Source organism: Tachypleus tridentatus, chromosome 13 (genome assembly GCF_004210375.1).
Source record: "Tachypleus tridentatus isolate NWPU-2018 chromosome 13, ASM421037v1, whole genome shotgun sequence".
Taxonomy (NCBI): Eukaryota; Metazoa; Arthropoda; class Merostomata; order Xiphosura; family Limulidae; genus Tachypleus; species Tachypleus tridentatus.
The window spans coordinates 93,838,383-93,860,152 of NC_134837.1; the positions used below are offsets into that span (position 1 = coordinate 93,838,383).

Consider the following 21,770-nt stretch of genomic DNA (forward strand, 5'->3'; position numbering starts at 1 on the left):
AGATAGTTGAGGTGGCCTGCGTAGGCTACCATAGTAATAACAAGCGAGCCTAAAACATCCTGCCTGCAGTTACTAGTGCTTATGATAATGTGTATTATTGATTCTTATATTTGTGTGTGTGGGTATAAATGTCATAATAAGTTGCAAGTGTTGTATAATACAAGTATTTTATTACACAAGGAACAAAACTATTAAGCATTATATGTACAAGAAAATAACGTACATGGAAACTATAAAGCTTTAAAATTAACAGTTATTACTGGTTTTTAATGTATTATTTAAAGACACAGTGTAGCAAATATTTTCATTAGTGTTGGTGAGATAAAGTTTCAGTTTTAACTTTAGAATATTCAACAGATAGTGTAATTTTGTCTTGGGAAGTTTGTTTTGTTTTGTTTTTTATTTAGCACAGAGCTACACAAAGGGATATTTATGATCTTCCCACCACCAGTATCGAAATCAAATTTGTATCATTGTACGTCCAAATATATACCACTGTAACGCTGAGGGGAGGGATGAAGGAAATGAGTAATCAATAGGATCACACTAAATTTAAAAAAAAACACACACAATTACACCTGTTCAAGTCCTGCCCCGTATATGTTCTTCATGGGTGGCGTTTTAAATTAGTGATCAATCCCTTACTCATTGATAAAAAGTAGCCCAAGAGTTGGTGGAGGGTGTTATTGACTAACTGCCTTATCACTTGTCTGTTGCTTCAAAATTAAGGACAGCTGGTGTAAACATTCTTTACGTGAAATTCAAAACAAACAAAAAATTCTATATGCTGTTTTTACTAGCAGCAAATAATATTTTGATTGTATTACTGAAATATTCGTTAGTAAGTGAAATTATTAATGAATGTTAATTTCACAAACAGTAACTTGTATCGCGTCAAATGTTCTTGATAAATTCGATGTTTTATTTGGTTATTAGAAAACATCTTCAAACTTGAAGATTAAAATAATTCAATGAAGCCTCGTTTTTACTGAATGTAGGTGCAGTGGATATGTTTGCAAGTGCAGGATGTAAACGTAAAACAGGAGAAAAGAATACCAATAGTGTTTCACAAATGCCATTAGCTGTGCTAATATTATAGCTAAAAGATGCCTAAAAGAATACGACATTTTGGTTACTTGTGTATGAACCAAAGTCTCCAGTCTCGTTCCTAATTTCTTTTCTACTGGTGTTATGACTGTGTGTAACAGCCAAACAGTAGTGAAAGGTAGGTGACTAAGTTCCAGCTGTCATACATGTAGTAATAATGACAGTAATTAGCACGGCTAAATATTAGTTATATGTGAGATTCAATGAAGCCTGACAGACCAGAACGATCTCAGGTGTAAGGGATATATTTATATATATACATAATCTGTGGGTGATATGCACATGTGTATACAAATATCTGTAGCAATGTTACTTGACCAAATAGTAGTTGTTGCCAGATTGTCATAATGTGCAGACCTGCACTTTTTACTGACTAAACAGAATTCATGTGACCACATATCTTTCATTTCTACCATTTTTATGTTCGAATCCAAACTCCTTTGGTTATCTCATCTTTGACTGAACTTGATAGATCATTTGAGCTCCATTCTCGTACAGAAAGATATATCTTGCTCAAGGAATAACTTTAGTGAAAATTCAGTGTCAATCGTACTTACATAGTAAGCAATTAAATGGAATTTCCGTGACACGGAAGCCTTCGATAAACAGGTTGCTTTCCCTGTCATCCTAGGACTGAAACATTGAACCAGCATTGATGAGTCAATCAGCAGTTGTTTTTCATGTAAGTAGTATAAAAGGATTATTTTATTTGATATTTTTAATTAAACGTATTTAATTTGCATGTTTTTAATTATATAAAGGATTTTGTACTTTATATTTCATGTTTAATTGCTTGTTGCTTTGGTTTTATTCTATCTTCATATTATAAATGGTTTATTATTATGAGTTTATTTTTTATATGTAACATTGAATGGTTGTTTCATACTATAAAAATTTAAATAAGTTTAGTACATTTACTAAAATATTTGTCTCATCTTGGATTGGTGATGATATTAAAGATTACAAGGTCATAGAGGTCGTAGTGAGAAAGGGAGGTGCTAGGCCGCTATGACGTCATAGTTCAGCTAAAAGTGTCAACAGAGGGCGCAACTAACATATGGAGTGTAAAATTACAGTTCGATAACAGACAGGTGATCATAATGAATGATTACGTAATAGTACCACAAAGTAGAGAATTATATTAATTCATTAAACTATTTATAATTAATTTGTCTTAAAAATGACACTTAACATTAATTTATTAGTTAATTAAATCATCATAAAAAGGATGTTTAACGCTAATTTACCAGTTAATGACATTTCATTACCATTTATGTGCCCCAAAAGCACAATATCTTAATTAAAACGTACTCTTTTAAATAGCAATGAAGTGTGTGTTTTTTTTCAATCACGTTATATATTGTTTAATGTAAGATGACCACAATTATATACATTTTTACCATGCACACAATACATTTCTGAAAGTCTAATTCATCTTACAAGGGCGATATCGTGCAATAATTAAAACTTATAACTTGACTTTATACAATGTTTTATATTCTCAATAAAACATTTATTAAGCAATAACAATTTTATTAATTTGACTCTATACAACAACATAATTTACACGTTTTACAGAGGGGGATTTTCACATATGGAGTCTAGTTTCATTACCAGTTGCTGAGCTTCCAATAAAAACATACAGTCTAATTCTCATATCCTAGTTTTTACACTATGTAACACAAATTTTGTTTCTGGGTAGTGTGTGTTATTTATTAAAAAACGTAAAAATTATGTAAAAGTACAGAAAATGGCCATTATTCTCTCAAACTTTGCTTTTGTGACCTGAATAACGAAATTTAGGAATTAATCTATTTTCTATGTAAAAACGGGCAAACTTGCACATTTTTATTTACATAAGGTCTGAATAAAACAATACATGAATAAATATTTACATGTATTTATACTAAAATTATACAAAAATGTTGCATAAAAGTGAGTAGTTTTTCGAGATTTGCGACTGTAATGTAAATCACTTTCACGTATTAGCCCCCAAATATAGTCTCCCATCATGTTTTCGTTATACGCTCCTTGGTAGCGGCGTTCAAAGTCCAGTATATCTTGGTGGAAACGCTCGCCTTGCTCCTCTGTGTATTCTTCCGTGTTCTTCTTGAATTTATCAAGATGAGCGTCAAGGATATGGACCTTCAGGGACATCCTGCAGCCCATTTTGCCGTAGTTCTTCACCAGAGCCTCAACCATTTCCACATAATTTTTGGCCTTGTAATTGTACAAGAAGCTCCGAATCACTGCGACAAAGCTGTCCCAAGCTTTTTCTTCCTTCCTACTGAGCTTATTGGGGAATTCTCTGCACTCCAGGATCTTTACATTTGTGATCCAACCAAGACACCAACTTTTGCCTCAGTCAGCTTAGGGAAGAAGTCTCGAAGGTACTTGAAGGTTGTAGACTCCTTATCAAGAGCTGTGACAAATTGTATCATATGATCCAATTTTATGTACAACGGTGGGAAAAACACCTTCTGGAAGTCTACTAGTGACTCACACTTGACATTATGCCTCTCCACAGAGAACTCGGTCCGTTGTGGCCAGTGCTTCCTGTTGTAGTGCGCTGCGGTGTCCCTGCTGTCCCAAATTTGTATAATATAAAATATTACTATTCAAGCAAGCAAGAATTGTCCGTCTTACCTTCAAAAGTTTTTTGGGTTTTTTTTTTTTTGTTTTTTTTGCAGTGCTTGCAGGTAAAATGAGGTTCCCAAGATTTGTCTTAATCCCCGACAGGCATGCCGAAATATGCCTTGTAGGCTTCACACATTTTAGCAGATGCTGTCACAGAGTATTTCGCTCTTGTCTTGATAAATTAGCCACATAAATAGCAGAATGTATCTGGAGAACACTTGCATCTTCTTGATGCCATCTCTGATAAAATCAGATAGGTCTATGTGTTCACTTAGGCAGCTAGAACTAAACTGAAGTGTTGAGCCCTTGTATATATATATATTACAATGGAAAGTTCTAGAAAATTCTCGTTAGTTTTACAATATTCTAAAAATAATATTGTAAGTTCTACAACATTGTAGAAAGTTCTTGAAAATTCTTGTAAGTTTGAGAAAATTCTCTATCAGCGACTCAGCATTAAATATACCTGGAAAATTTGTAAATTTGAAAATTTCATTACCCAAGTCACAAAAGCAAAGTTTGAAGAAAAAAATAGGTCTTTTTCATTTATTTTAGGCATAAGCAATTGGGAAATAACACTTTCTGCCAAGGAACAAGTAAAACTTTTGTTACATAGTGTACTGTTTTCACCATGTTGTGATAGATCGTGTCCAGTCACTTTCTTTGTAAACTCAGTTGAGGTTAATAGAACTTAGATTTTACTAATTTTTTTCCCTCCTACCTGATTACTGACAGTAAAATCACTAAACCTGAATATGCCACAAATCTGATCTTTCAGCAAAACTAAATGAATACAGTTAACAATTTTCTTAAACCTCAACTCACTGTTTTTTAATTAGAAAAAGAAAGAACTGCACTACGTAGAATAAATTGTATTTTTCAAGTAACTAAATCTTTGCAGGACAACAGTTTTCATTTTTTAGGAAATGAATTTAGAGCATCAAAAGTTTTATTATTTCAGAAATCAAAATCTCTGCCGTTCAATGAAGTTTAATTGCTTAGAAAAATATAGTTAAATTTTTAAAACATTCTTCTGCAGTCATATGTATTAAATTTTTACCTCCGCAATTATTGATGAGCAATTTCTCTGTGAACGTGTTCATAAATAGCAAATAAAGATCTAGTTTTGGAGCTATACGTAATGGCTTAGATAGGCATACTATTGTACAATATTTTAGAAAATGAGAATAATACAGGTTATACTATCAGAAAAAATATTTATTAGTGAACCGAGTTACTTATCTTGTAGCTAAAATGCCAAGCTATATGTATGTCTCTTAGAGTATGCATGTATTACCGTTTTGTACCCAGTTCCTACCTAAAGCTATAAGCACATAAGAGTGGAGAGAAAACCCACACGTGCTTGCCAATGGGTTAAGAATAATACTCTTACAAATTGTTATAGAAATGATTAAAAACCTTATAACCTGGGCACTTTCGAAAGGAGAACCTTTCTTCTTTCGAGGCAAATTAAGTTATCAGCAAACCATGTGCTATATATTCTTTGAATAATAATATTAAAACCCCCTAACACACAGCAAAATAAATCATAAATGCCCAAAACCTATTTTATTTACATGCTTTTCATATAAACTTTATGCACTAATCTGCCTAAGGATCAAAAATGTATTATATATGCAAGTATTACTCTTTACCCATATGGTCTGAAACTTACCAATAACAGAACTCTCACAATAAATATTTATAGCAGAGCTGTAGTTTTGTCAGAAAAAAAAAAGCCTGTTTTTATATTTCCAAACATAAACACAGTCTTATATTCACACACACATCTTCAGGCTGCAGAGAGTACTGTTAACAATAATTTTATTGTATTTATCTAAGTCCTATAGATTTCTGGAGAGTATTTTCTTTAGGAATTAATTAGCACTTTCCTCATTAGGATTTAAATATATTGTAAATTTTTCTGTTATGCAGAAAAGAAACGTGTTAGTTACTTTGTGCTGAACTAAAATCTCACAAGCAAGTAAAATGTATTTCTTGTGTGTAACAAGTACATGGAGATTTTTTTTTAACTGTACAAAGTAATAACAGTTTGGTAAACTTCAATTTTTACACAATGTCTACTGCAAATATTAATAACTTCACAACACAATGTCAGTGTTGAATATAGCATTTCACGATATATTTTTGTACAATATTAATGATAAAAGTTTAGTGAAGAAAACAATTCTTTGATTCAGTATGACTAGATAGTTCTTTATTTCATAATGTCTTACAACACATAATTTTACAGTTATTTCAAAAAATAAATACATTTCTGTAAACATCAAACACACATTACAAGACTTAAATTACATTCCACATTAAATAGCTGTTAACTAAACCTGCATATAAGTATTCTTCTAACAGTAAAAAATCTAGTCACAATAAAGTATTTCACATCATTTATATATATATATTTAATCTTTAAAGAAGAGCTGGCTAGATCAGAATCCAAACATCATTATTCAAGTAATACCTCATTGAAATACATAGCAAAAATATAATTATTTGATAAAAATTTTGGATCAAAGGCCTCAGCACAAACAAAGCAGCAGATTATTACATTTTGTACTAAAAAAGACATTTTAGCTTTTCTGACGAATCAGACAATATGAAAATTTCATATAAGTTATACTGAATATTTAGGGACTTTACTCTATTTCTGAAAAAAAAAAGGAATTTAAAATTGAAAAAAATTAAAAAACAAAACCAGAATTTCCTCATTTACCAAGATTCCAAATTCATAGTTTTGTGTGTTCAAGTTAACTTTTAACAGAATAACATCTTCATATATTTCTTCATGGATATCAAAGAATCCAAGTGATATGGGTTGAGATGGGATTGAAATATAGGGATTAAAGGTCAAGAAACTTACATGAGAATAACTGATAAAATAATATAGTGATTTGAATACAAGTACAAAAAAAGTGTTCATTCAGTGGCCATTATTACTACAATGATATCCCCATATAAAATGAAATTCATTTAATACATTAAAAAAACATTTAAAATGATAAATGAAATTCATATATATATAAAAACACCTTCAGTAACAGTCAAAACTAATCTCTTACCTCATATTCAAATTAACTCAACCTTCTTTCATTTACATGCAGGTTTATTGCCCTTTGACCTCCATAAAAAAGTATAATATGAAGACTCTTATCAGCTAAACACTAGATTAAACACAAAATTGTGGAGTTTGCAGTAAAAGTTAAATGATGAGTAAATTCTAGTATTTTATTTTTTCAATAGTAAATTTCCTTTTTTTATAATTTTTTTCAGAAATAACACAAGTAAAAATATTCAAACTGAATCATAATCTCATGAAATCCTCCTATTGCTATTAGTGGCTAAGCATGATAGAGTAACACCTAATTCTTTTTTGCATATGCAAAAATCTTTATTGTCAACAACAGCATTCTCTCCAAACAAGATTTACAGATCTGGCATTCTGTTTGTATTGGTTTCACCAATTTAAATCTAGTGACTACAAAACTATGTTTTTTTCTATGTATTTCAATAACACTTGGATACAAACTGATAATTACAATTGGATATTGAAAATTTTCAACATTTTAATAATTGCATATGACAGGTCATAATGAATAATCAGATTTTCCTGAGTTAAAGGATCAAAGTTAAAATGAAGCATTACTTACATTTAAATGGAGTCAATGTACAATTTCAGGTTATCATCATATCTATGAAAGTTACTTTAATTTATATATAAACATATATACACTCTAACATCTGAGAAAAAGAAGTCTCTGTATATATATATATATATATACCTTCAATGTTATATCAATTTAGATCCAATAATTCCTGAAAAGAATGGGCGGTGTATGTATGTGTATATGTAAGATACGACCAAACTACAAAGTGAAAATGGTGTTTTCTGATGCTTAAGAAGTAGGATCATGTAATGGTGGGTATCATAACCTTTGTTCATAAGATTTACATGAGGAAAATTTAAAAACAGTAGTTGTGTATGCTACAGCCTATAATGACCCACATCTAAAATATCACCCACAGTCTGTATAACAGGTTGATAGAACAACAAAAGAAACAAGTTACAGTATTAAGAACAGACCACAAGAAATCACAGTGAAAAGCTCATTCCTGAAATTAACTACTGCATCTGCAGTATAGACCACAATTACATTCAAGAATGATAAAACCAGTAAATAACAAAATACATTTTTTAGCTACCTAAATCTACTAACAGACTGTAGCATCTCAATTTTCACTCCAAAATATAGCTTTATAACATGCTTCTTTTGATTTTACACATGCATTCCTTATTTTATGCCTGACTGAAGATTAATTAATATCTGTACTCAATTATATACACATTTATCGAAGATCTTGTGTATTTTAAGTCCTTCCTTCAAGGGATTAGATATGGCCTGCCAGTCTAAACCAATTTTAGAAGATAGGTAAAAACATGATATAGAATTCCAGAATTATAACAGGTGACAACATTTTAAAAGCACCCACTGCAAGAATAAAACATACAACATAGCAAAATTACATTTCAACTTACCATGTACAATGATTAGATTTATTACAGCAACAACATTTAACGTACCAGTAGATTATAAGTATGTTGTATAAACTTTATCTATATTAAGCTTATTACCAAATAAACCACAGATCGGAAAAATTTAAATTTAAATTTGTTAGAACTATTTTTTTTTCCTACACACTATCACCCACGAGAATTATAAAGCCTACATATATTTTGAACTCTATTATATCTTGTCTATCCAAAGAGAAATATTTAAAATGTACATTAAAAAATAAATCACTAGTAACTGCAAAGTTTAATCAAGCAAAACATTTCTATTTTGGAAAATACTTCAATACTTTATTACATGAATAATAATGAATACAGTCTGTATACTCTGACTAAAAATGTTCTTTTTTCATCAGTGTTATTATATATCCTCTTGAAATGATATCACTGTTGAGACTGAAATAATAATCAAACAAGATATACATGTATAAACCTGCATCAGAAAGACACTTCAAAAGTTCTGTGAACAAAATGAAACTATTTTACACATTTTAATGAAATTATTAGAGATAGAAAATTCAATTGTAATGTCATTCAAGGAACTTATTTCTATGCTTGTCTCCAGTAACACTTGGCACTTTTTATCAAGTTTTTGGTAAACACACAAACATACATTATGTGTATAATGCAAAGCTCAAAAGCAATAGGACAACAAAATCTTAAAATAGTATTACAATATTAAAATAACTACTTCCAAATGAATTAAGAACCATGTAAAACTTCTCACTACAATGGTAGTTCTCAATAAGTTTGAAGTCATTTAAAGGTTAAATTGTAGTAGGTTTCCTTTCTTTATTTATAGATAGAGGCTTTTATTAAACTATTTGTTACAGGGTGTCTACAAATAGTTTTAAATATTATAAAACATAGTAACTTTTAATACAGATGAAGACATGCAGGTTTTTATCAAATATGATTGTCTCAAACAATTTCAAGTTTTATTTTGCTAGTTTAAATCTAAACTAAGATTAAAAAAACATCATGAAAGTAAAGTGTTTAACAAAAACCATAGATCACTTTGTAGTATGTTGAAATCTCCAATTTGTTGTTCTCATAACTTTACTATACATGTACATTAAAAACAATGAAATTAAGTATCATAAATAGCTCAAGTGCACAAAATCTGTGTCCTAACAGCAGTGTTGCACAGCCCAGTTAAAGTGAAAAAACCATTTCAATGTAGTCCAGGAAATGCCATGATAAAGATTACTGTTGAATTTGACATATCAAGGGCCACAGTGTTCAAGATCCTAAAACATATAACTACAAATGTAGAAAAATCAGATGGTACAAATACCTACTTACAAAGTGTTATATTGAATACTGTATTTCTTAACTAGATGGACCTAAAACATACATTTATTAACTGCTTTGTTTGTTTTGAAGTTAAGCACAAAGCTATACAAAGTGCTATCTGTGCTCTGTCCACTATAGGTATTGAAATCTGATTTTGAGTGATGCAAGTCTGCAAACATACCTCTGTGCCACTGCAAGGCTTAATCAATTGCACAAGGATAAATTCTGTCTGTTTGAAAAAAAACAAATATAATTGTTAAGGGTGGAGAAAAGAGACCTCACATACCACTCAGGAGTGCAAGTGAAATTCATCAAACTACAGTATTTTATGTGATGTTTCATGACAAATGATCTAAAGTCACTTTTCTTCTAAGGTAAAACAGTCACTGTTGTCATGTACCTGAATATTTTGGTGAGTTTTTGTTTTTTTAATGCATGGAACTGCTATTCATTGTGATACAGTTTCTTGACCTACTGCTGCCAAATTTCTGATTGTGGTAAAACATTATATCTTCAGCTTATACTCAACATCTAGTTATGCTTGCTAATATCAAGGATTGTATAAAAGAAACAATTATCAAATTTCAGAATGTGTGCTTGTCAATATGTTTGATGAGTAACAAAGACCACTGCATAAGATCAACCACCAGAAATCTTAAGATGACCTGAAGATACCAACTCATTCTTTAGAACATTTTCTTTGTCTCTGCTTAAAAATTATTTTAAAATCTGTACAACCATTTTCAGACACCTTGTCTTACAAATAATAAAATAGTATACACCTCTATAAATAAATTATCTTTTTACATCAACAATTTTGAAAGAAAAAAAGTCAATATAATGTATGCCATAATAAATTCACAAAACCAACTAGATTTCATATTATTGCTTCACTCCAAAAATGAGTAATTCTTTAAAAAAAACAAAAACAATAATAAATAGCACATATATCAATATTGATTTCTTAGGCTATTCAAACAAATTTGGGCAATCATGTTGCATTGATAGATCATGTGCATATATGTATTTTTATACATACATCATAAGTTGTGTGAAAATGGATTCAGAAATTAGTAATCTACACATAATATTTTAGTAATTTTGTTATCACATGTACATTCTTATAGTAAAAATTTCTAATGACATTTTATATAGAGTATATATTTTTTATAGATGTTTAAATAATTTAAAATGAACAAATACTGTTTAATAATACAAACATGTACAACAAAGTATACATAGTATTCTGAAGGGTATGAGGAATTTTTTTAAACATTTTATAAATGTGAAAAAAACAACAAAGTTAAACATTTCATACAAAAATAAGGATGAGATGCTTTCACAAACTTCCTTTAAAAACTAATAATTTTACATTTTTCAGATCTAAAAATCAGGAAGTTTGCACAATATATCACAATTATGTTAATATTTAGAATAAGTATTTGGTATGAACAACAATAACATTTGAAACCACACATATGGATACAGACAAAAGAAAAATCATTATCAAATAGTTCTAAACCACTAACACTGTACCTCAAAATTACATAATTACCCTTTGACAGCTCAACATTGTACAGCCATAATGAATATTAAAGTCAACAAGCAAAAGGACATTATAAGCTTCATTTACATTATTTCTGAAACAGAGCTTTGTCCAGTCATAAATGAGAATGATCTTAAACCAACATATAAACAATAATTAGCCTGTTTAATGTGATCAAAGATATTAATGAAATTGTACACATGCTTTGATATAAATTCATTAAGCCCCTTTGGAAATAACTTTTAGAAAAAATGTAGAAAGAAATACAAGCAAAAGTATTTCATATTTTATCTACATTTTTTAAAGTAATCATACCAAACTTTCTAAAATGAAAGCTTCTCATCCTTCTATGTATATTTTTTTATTTTATTTACAAGGAACAAGAATGACTCCTAACAACATCTGCATTTTTGTTTATTTTTAAGATGGAGAAGCCAAATCTTGGACAGTACTGAAGAGAGAAAAGTTCAGCTTTCCAAATGTATTGCACATTTTGGATTAACCACAGAAAAAAAAAAAAAAATTCATTATTTGAAGAACTTTTTCTACCTTAATTTAATATAATCCACTAATCAACAAATGCTCAATTAACAAAAATGGAAATGATAGTGTAAAGATACTATAGAAACACAATGGGCAAGAAGTATTGAAAGATAGGTTTTAATAAAAAAAAATTATTATTATTACTTCATGTAGTTACTTTTATTCTATGTTAAGAATAATGTATTAACTAAATTGTAAAAATGGAGATGGTCTTTAATGCCAGGGTCCTCCAACCTTTCCATAAGGTTGAACGACTTTTATTCTTTTTATTTTGTAATATATCAGCTTCAAAGAAAGCCTAATACAGGTTTAATTAAACCTACAATAAACAGAAACTGAAAGAAGTTAACTTGTTGATGAAAATTATAGTTCTAGCACATGCATGAAAATGAAATATAAAACAAATAAAATACATGAAAAACAAATACATAAAAGATTTGCAATCAACATAATAAAGGCTTCACAGTAACCTCACAGTCATCATCAACATGGAAGAGGCCACTTTTTTTACAGAGTCAAAACATTTCAAATGTATTACATTTAAAACACTTTGTATATATAAGTTCATTTTCTAATAATTATGCTTCAAAACTTGGAAGCTACATTATGGTGTCTTGCTATGTTTGAATATTTAACGAGTTTACACATTTTTTAATTTTTGATATAATTATTGAAATTTAACATGAATTTACATTTTACTGCTCTGTTAACTCTTTATTTCTGTTTTGTCATCCTTTGATCTATTACAAAACATGGCAATAAGCTAATTTTGCATACATTGGTTTACAAGCTTTATGGCTTTCTAAAGAGTAAATATTAAACACACTAAAGTTAAAGTAGTTCACTATATTACAAAAGCAGCAACATTTATTTTACCATGCCAAAGAAAATTACATTAAACACATTAGATTAACTGGTTTTCAATTCTCTCTTCTTTTTTTGCAAGTTTCAATAAATTATCACAGGAAACTTGTATGACAACAACAGTGACAACTCATCCCCTTAAACTATAAAATAATAAATGATTAACTTGCATTAATTTTTTTAAAATGCTTTTGAGTTTTACTGTAGCATTTGTATGCCCCAAGAACAAATTTTGAATTCAAAGAGGTACTTCAAAAGGCTTTATTAAACATCTTTTTAATAATAATGTTTTTCATGATACTAATAGAAAAAATAATCTGATTCAACTACCTAAAAAATTCTTATGATAGTTTTTGTAACAATTTTATGATAAAACCATTTAGTGGTTTCTAAGGAAGGCTTATAAGGGAACTATACACATGCCAGAAATGCATTGTCATTTAAGTAAAAATAAATAATTTGTATTAATTACCTTTAATATTATCTATGCATAGAAAACAAGATAAAATATGTTATCCATGTTTCAAGTGAAAAATATTAAATATAGTATTTTTAACCCTTAAATGACAGCCGTAATTAATTGATGCTGCTACCCACAACACTCCTACTGTTTGAGGGTTAAGAAATGATGATGTAGGAAGCAAAATTTGCATATATTTCTCTTAATTTTTCTTTATATAGTACAAATTATTTTAATGATAATTTTTCTTTAAAATATAAATATAAAAAAAGATAATTCATAATTTGAGTCTTGTGACTTGGCTTGGAACAAGTACCATCTAGGCTTAGGGAATATTATATATAACATATCTAATGAGTCAAACAAGTACCATTATACAAAACTAATGGTATAAGTATCACAACATATATTTAAAACAGATTTGATTAAAATTATACTTAAACATTCAGCATCAAGAAGTTCTCAAGAACACCATTTTTCATAGCAAAGTGACAAAAGTGTCAGGAAATTGTTGGTCAGAACAGAATATCATCAAGAAATCAGGTTAATAACCCACAGTCCTTAAAAACAGAAAATAAATCTATACACAAGTATACTGATGTATTCACAAAGTGGAAATGCCCCATTCTTAGAAGATCAAACAATAATTTTCCTTAAAACAAAATAAAACTGTCCATATAAATTATTTAATACTCAAATACTGAAGTTTAACTTAAAAAATGAAAATGATTCAGGATGTTAAAGATTTCTGATGCTTTACTTGCACAAACAATTCTTCTCCATCACTCAGTTGAAATAAAATCTTCTCTGACAGAAAGCATTTCTGTTGGAAATCTTACTGGTTAATCACTTCAATGTTACGTTTAATAGTTTGAAATATCATATGCAAAAAACAAACACTTCCAATAATAGCATAAATAAAATCCATCACAAAATTTCAATAAACTGTAAACTATTGTTTTCAAAATACTATACTACCATAACTTTCTTATTAGCTTGTGTGTTACACATTAACTACTTTAGGATACAAAAAAAATTTCACTCGTACACACTCACAGCAATTTCAAATAATATTACATGTTCATATAAGTGCACATATATCATTTATATTCCTGCTGTGACTTGCATTTCTATTTACTTATCACAAAAAATAAAGACTAAAATATGTTTCATACATATCTGTTATCACTCACTGCAAAGCTCACTGCACGTTGAACAAATATTAATAAATAACAATTCAACTTTAGCTAGCCTAAAGGAGTTATTAAAATAAAGTTATATAGTAATTAATACCTTTCAATAAATAGATAGAGGAATATTATACAAGAACTGCACACTAATATAAACATTTTTCACCAAGACGTACTTGGTTTTAAAAATGTTTGTTTTCTTACAAAGACTAAAACCACTATAATATCACGAATTACTTGAAAATAAATTATCATCACTAACTGGGGCAGAATTATCATCATCAGAAAATGTTTCGGTTTTATTTGAGATGTTTTCCAAAGCCTCCATACTGTCATGAAGACTATTTCCATCACAGATTGTGTCCCCATTGAGGGAGCTACTTCCTTCATCACTGCTGTAATTATCAAAAAATTGTTTAACATAATTTTGTGTACATCCTTGTTTTACAATATCATTGGTGTAATAATGACTTTCCCAAGAAAAAGGCTCAACATACTGTTCTTCAAGATCTTCGAGACAGTAATCTTCATCTGACAGAACAAGCAATTCTGGAAGCTGGGCATCACTAAGTCTATGCAGTTCTTCTGAACTGAGACTTCCGGGATGTCCTTCTCCAGACGAGGATGAAGAAGAGTCACTTAGTATAACTTCATATGCTGTATTTCTTGGGGGATGCTCGTTGATAAAAAAGTCAGCCTGGACTTGATCTTCTATACTGTGTGGAGTTCTTAGATCCAGTTTTTTTTCTGCTATGTAGAATTCAGGTAACTCACAAGAGTTTGTTGTAAAACCTTTCACATCTGTATCAAATTTTTCTGGCAATATTATACATTGTTTATTACTTGTTTCATAGGAAATATGAGAAGTGGTGTTCTCAACAAATTCAAAATTTTTTTGAACATCTTGTGGTTTTGATTCCACTGGAAAATTTGATTTAACTTCAGACAATTTCAAATGATTATCCTGCACAAACTGGTCAACAAATGTATCTGAATATTTTTGTTGCTTTAATTGACTGCCAGAACCTTTAACACCTGATTTAATGGTCATTTCATTCAGTACCTCTGGAGGTAACAATGGTAATACTCTTTTGTTTGCTATACTTCGACTGGAAAATGTGGAGTTTTCAAGATAGTCTGCCTGCTTAACAGGCAATACCTGTAATACATTATGAGGATGAAGAGAAGTTTCAATATCACCATGAGAGACTGCCTCTCTTGTTGGGAGAGTTCCTTCCAAATCTACAGTTCCTTCTGTAAAATGTGTATTACTGTTGACATAATGATCTAACTCTCTAGAAGCACTTATTTCTTCACTCTGTAAATTGTCTTTGTTAAGAGGAACCTTATGCATACCAGAACTTAAAGTAATTGAATATTTACTAGTATCTACTAAGTCTGACTCAATAGACTGTTGAGCTTTAAACAAAACATTTCTTTGAGCAGAATGTGTCACATACTTTTCTATATCTGTCTGGAGACAATGTCTTGTTTCCACTGTATCTGTTAAAGGTGGAGATAGCTTTTGATCTTTTAAATACACTGAACAATAACTTGATTCTAAATCTGAACTCTTTCCAACCCTCCCTTTCCTATGAAACTGTTGTTGACTGTTTCTTATACCACAGTTCCAACATATCTGATTGTGCTTTCCAATTTCCAGCTCAAGCATATTTTTGGACATTTTCTGCTTATCTTCATAAAGACATACATTTGTACTGTTTTCTTTACAATTACCTAACCTACTAACTGATGAGTTCTGGGACAAATGCAATGATCTACTAGTGGATACTTCACACTGAACATGCCTGGGAGAGGAAGCTAAATGATTATGTGATTGACTACATTTCTTTAAATCTTGTGAAAAGGCAGAAGTCAGCAAACCTGTCTGATTTGTTGGTATGTCCACATCTCTATGCACAACTCCATTGGGTACCACTGATTCAAAACCTTCATTTTTGAAATAAAATGAAGTTGACTGTGAGATATGTGCTTGTTTGGATGATACTACATTTCATATTGTCACTGACAGGTAAAAGTGGATGAGAAGATACAGAAGTTCCAACCAAACCTATGTCTTGATAACATGTTTTTTTTAATCTCAAACTTGTGGACCTATAGAAATGGATGAAAAAATAAACACTAAAATAAGAGGCTTATCCTGTGACTAAATATACAAATGATTGTTAGATACAAGAAAAATGGCTATTCACTAGACAAGTGATAAGAAACTTAAGAAAACTTGCAAAGTTTACATATGTTTACATGATTAATTTACTTAAATACATGATAAACATGCACATACATAAATTATATACAAAAATTAACTCAGTTGACCATCTTACATTATTTTAAAAACTTTTAAACTTTGTATATTTACTATCATGTCCAGTAACCAACTTAAGCTGGGTTCACTTAAATATCTTTTTTTCTTTATTTTGTTGATTTCTCATGCACAGTTGTATTACATGATTGTTAAGATGGAATTTCACCACACACAATTATTGTTTAACAATACATCTCTAAATAATACAAATGTTACTTTCTATAACAGTTAAAAACAAATGTGTGTGTGTGTTCAGTAATAATAGTTACAATATAAATAATTTTGCTACTTAAAATTTAAAACATTTTGCTACAGAAAAGGAATCACTGGATCCCAAATTGAAGAGTTCTGTGAAAGAATTACAGTGATAATGTACATACATATTCTGTACTCTTGTCTGGAAAAATCACTTACTTACTAACTTAGATGAAAATTCGTTGAAATAGTGGAATTTTGATTTGCTTCATAAACATGTATATAGCAATTAGGTGTCTTTATAAATACAATATGCTTTAGTTATGCTCAGCCAATGCTATAAAATACATCACTTTTAACATTCAGACATTCTAAAGATAGTTTTAAACAAGTGATTTCTATGGTTGCCATTTTGTTTCATCACAATACTCATTATTAAGTAGTAGTGTACTTAATATGTTTATTCACAAAAACATTTTTAAAGGCTGATACAATTAAGTTGTTACACATGGAACATTTCCTAGTATTATAATGTGAAACTTATAAATAACTAAAAAAATTATATTATTCTAATTACAACAAATAAATCTGTATGTTTGTATAGATGACCGTATGCACATGTATATAACAAATTTTATGTAGTCTAAAGTACATTTTGTTAATTTTTTTCCAGAATAAAGAAAATAATCCCAATTTTTAATTAAATATATTTAACTTATTTACAATACTAAATATGCAAGCTCAATTTAAATATTTTATTTAATAAGTAATAAAAATTATTTGGGAATTTTTTATTTAATGAATGTATACTATATATGTATCCCACAGACATGTATAAAACTTATGGGAGAATTAAAAATGTCCTTTTATCTTTATTCATAATTTTTTTGTTTTAAAACATTAGCAAAAACACCTTAATTTACATAAATCATCCCACACTTTCTTTCCAAAGTGAATCTGAGTTGAAACTAATATTCTGGAAGACACCAATGCTTTATGGTAAAGTAGTGTAATCAGTTAAAGCCTTGGTTGGTTGGTTGATTTAGAGTTTTATGGCACAAAGCGTCTGGGCTATCTGCACCAAATGTCCAGTAAAAAGGTAAAATTAAATTTAGTAAAATTCATAAAAGGAAATTGAGGTGAAACAAAACAAAGTTTAAAAAACAAAAATAGCATAAAATCAATGTTTACATCTAGTCTACAACATCAAGAGAAAAACTACAGTAATTCAAGTTGTAAAGGACTTTCCGTAGCATGACTGTAATAATCATAACTCACCAGGAAGGCTAACAGATAAGTACAAAGACCACCATCAGCCACCTGAAGTTGGCCTTTCCAGTTCTGGTTTTGAGTTACTTAATGTTACGGCCTGTTTCTAATTTCAAATTGAACTAGATGAACTGTAATTTTTAAAAGGGAGCCACATTAAAAAGGTGTAATGTATAAATTAAAAAAACCTAAATGGCATTAAAAGATTAATGGTCTTTAAAAAACTAAAAACATTACCAAGGTGGACAGTGTCACCATCACCAATAATACTGTCTAACGTTATGAACAAACCTTGGGACAGAACACGCTTAAAATGGTGCCGTCGTTGAGAAATGAAATGATGACAAGAAAGTAAAATGTGGCTTATTGTGATCTGATTATATTTACACAAACTACACACTGGTGAATTAGTTCCAGAGAAAAAAAAACAATGAGTTAAAAAACTGTGACCAATGCGTAGTCTAGTTGGAACAACTTCCTCTTTCCAATCCTTACGATAACAAGACGGCCAAAGTCCAATATAGGGTTTTACTTGGAAAAGCTTGTTTTCGCATTGCTCACTCCAAGTCGACTGCCAGCTGGCATGGAGCCGAGCCTTGAATACAGGACCATAGTCCATGTATGGGACAGGCACAGTGGTGATAGTGCCAGAGCAGATAGCCTTAGCTGCAGTGTCAGCAAGCTCATTCCCGCAAATACAAACATGGCCCGATATCCAGAAAAACTGGATAGAAGTAGATATTAAAGAGAAAGGGGCAAGAACAGGGGGTGAACCAATGTGAAGCAATTCCAGGGCAAGTAGAGAACTAAGCAAGCCAGTATAAATTGTGCAGTTTGAGTACTGCTCAGCTTCTATGTGATCCAGGACAAGAGAAATAGCATACAGTTCAGCAGTGAACACAGAGGCTGTATAGGAGATTCTGCGAGCAACCACCAAACCACAACAAACCATGGTAGAGCCCGCACAGTCACCTGATTTTGAACCATCTATATAAATAGGAATGGAAGGATGGTTCAAAATATGTTCAGCAAACAACAGATAATATTTCCAATCAAGAGTGTCTACTTTTCTCAGATGACTTAAAGATAGGTCACAATTGGGGACAGTAAGAAGCCATGGTGGGATGGGCTGACCAGCAAACACAGCAATGCTATCCAAGGACAGACCCAATTCATCCAACTGCCCAGGATACAAAGGCCAAAAGGAGCAATGGCAGATCGTCTGGTCTGAAAAAGCATGGTCCATTAAGGAAGGAAACACAACCCCAGGTGAGATGCTTAGGTAAGGAACAAAGTTTTGAAGCATATATTAAAGACAGCTGCAAACGGTAGAGGTGCAAAGAAGGTTCATGGGACTCGATATATAAGCTCTGAACTGGAGAAGTGCGGAAAGCCCCAGTGCAGAGCTAAAGTCTTTGATGATGAATAGGGTCTAGCATCTTTAAGGCCGATGGTCTGGCAGAGAGATAGACCAGTGATCCATAGTCGAGTTTTGATCAAATAAGAGCATGATATATTTTAACATAGAATGTCGATCTGCTCCCCAAGTGATGGAAGAGAGGACACGGAGGATATTTAGTGCTCTTGTACACTTGACCCAAAGCTGCTTGATGTGTGGTATAAAGGTAAGCTTACAGTCAAAGATAAGCCCCAAGAACTTAGTCTCAAAGATTACAGGCAGCACAACTTCACTGATACGAAGTTCAGGATCAGGGTGAATACCTTGTTGGCGGCAAAAGTGTATGCAAATGGTTTGAGAGAGAGAGAGAAGGTAAAGCCACTTGCTGTGGCCCACTTCAGTAAACAATTGAAGGCAGTCTGTAGCTGCTGCTCAATATACTTCACGTTCAATGACTGACATGAAATGTGAAAGTCATCAACATAGAGCCCATTTGCAACAGTGAGAGGAAGTTGTTCAGTGATGGCACTACTTTTATACTGAAAAGTGACACTCAAAACAGACTCCTGAGGAACTCCAAGTTCCTGTAAAAAAGAGCAGGAAAGTGTCGAACCCACACAAACTCGGAATCTCCTGTCGATTAAAAAATTAAGAAAAACATACAAATGACCACATAACCCATATATATGGAGGTCTCACGAAATGCCATACTTCCATGTTGTATCATAAGCCTTCTCAATGTCAAAGAATATTGATACAAGATGTTGTCATTTGAGAAAGGCTTCCATGATTGATGTTTCAAGTCTAATCAAGTGGTCCATGGTGGAGTGCTGTCATTGGAACCCACACTGGGTGGGTGAGAAGAGGTTGTTTGATTCGAGGAACCAAACAAGACAAGCATTAACCATCCTCTCTAAAGTCTTACAGAGACAGCTCATCAAAGCAATTGGACAATAGTTTGAAGGAATATTGGGATCCTTCCCAGGCTTGGAGAAAGGAAGGACAAGAGCCTGGCACCAGGCATCAGGAAAAACATTCTCCTGCCAGATATGGTTAAAAACAACTAGAAGGATAGCAAGAGAAGCAGGAGACAGATGGTGCAGCATCTCATAGTGTATATCATCAGGTCCAACCAATGTACTGCCAGTTTGAGTTCCACCAGTGTAAAGGTATAATTATAGTCATATAGACAATCAGCTCAAAAGAAAAGAGGTGATTGCTCTGCCTGGGTATTGATGGCTAAAAAGGTGGAAGAAGAAGCAGAAGTGTTAGATACCCAGCAAAAGCTTTCACCTAGAGTATCAGCAATGATCCGGGTATCAGCCACTTCCTTGGCATCAGAGAGCATGATCAAGAGGAGAACAGAGTGATATTGCTCACTAACCTGCCAAATATTGTCCCAAATGACTTTGGAACTGGTGGTAGAGGATATGCTGGTTGTGAACTTAATCCAAGATTCCTTCTGGCTTTGAAGTCTTACCCATTGAGCACATGCATGGGACTGCTGGAAAGCGATGCGGTTCGAGAGTGTGGAATATTTACGGAAAGTATCCCAGGCTTGAATTTGAACCTTCCATACGATATGGCTGGCAGAATTCCACCATGGATGAGGATATAGTGGAAAGCGTTTCGAGGTTTTAGGAATACATTGAGCAGCTGCTTGTATAATACAGTCAGTTACTGCTGCCACACAGTCATCTACTGATGGCTTACAGACAATGGCAGGATCAAGTTTTGTGAGAGCAGTGAAAGAGGACTAGTTTACCTGATCCAGCTTCCACCTGGGCAAGCAAGTTGGGTGGCACTGACCTCAGCCAGTTTCTCTCAAGATTACAGGAAAATGATCACTGCCTCGTGAATCATTATCAACTCTCCATGAAAAATGGTAAAATAATGAAGGGGAGCAATTTGAGAGATCAATAGCAGTAAAGGACTGACTAGGCACATGGAAATAATTAGAAGAACCAGTATTGAAAATATCAGCACTTCCACAAATAGGATGATGTCCATTAAAGTCCCCCAGGATGAAAAAGGGAGATGACAACTGTTCAATTAGAGCATCAAGGTCTGATTGATCATATGTCTCTCTAGGTAACAAGTAAAGAGAAGAAACAGTGATGATATGACCCAAGGAAATACGGATGGCTACGGCCTCCAAGGGTTTGTCAAGTGGCAAAGACAGGGTGGGCACATGCTAATCAGCCAACAGTACCACCCCTCCATGCATTCATCCATCACACAGCCTGTCATTTCTGTATAAAGAAAACTGCCAAAAGGTGACTGTATTGGCAGGTTTCAGAAATGTTTCCTGTAAGGAAAGACATGCAGGATGGTAGGAAGCAATCAGTTTTTT

General features: G+C 31.6%; 1 protein-coding gene across 3 annotated transcripts in view; it reads right to left on the reverse strand.

The window, feature by feature from the left end:
• Positions 1-16,180: 16,180 nt before the first annotated feature.
• LOC143237538 (FERM, ARHGEF and pleckstrin domain-containing protein 1-like) overlaps positions 16,181-21,770 on the reverse strand; it is a 51,643-nt gene continuing 46,053 nt past the window's right edge. For all 3 annotated transcript variants that reach the window (XM_076476929.1, XM_076476930.1, XM_076476931.1), the window contains exon 11: positions 16,181-16,343. In XM_076476929.1, coding sequence (XP_076333044.1) covers positions 16,181-16,343 — 163 coding nt within the window. The remainder of the gene's footprint in view (positions 16,344-21,770) is intronic.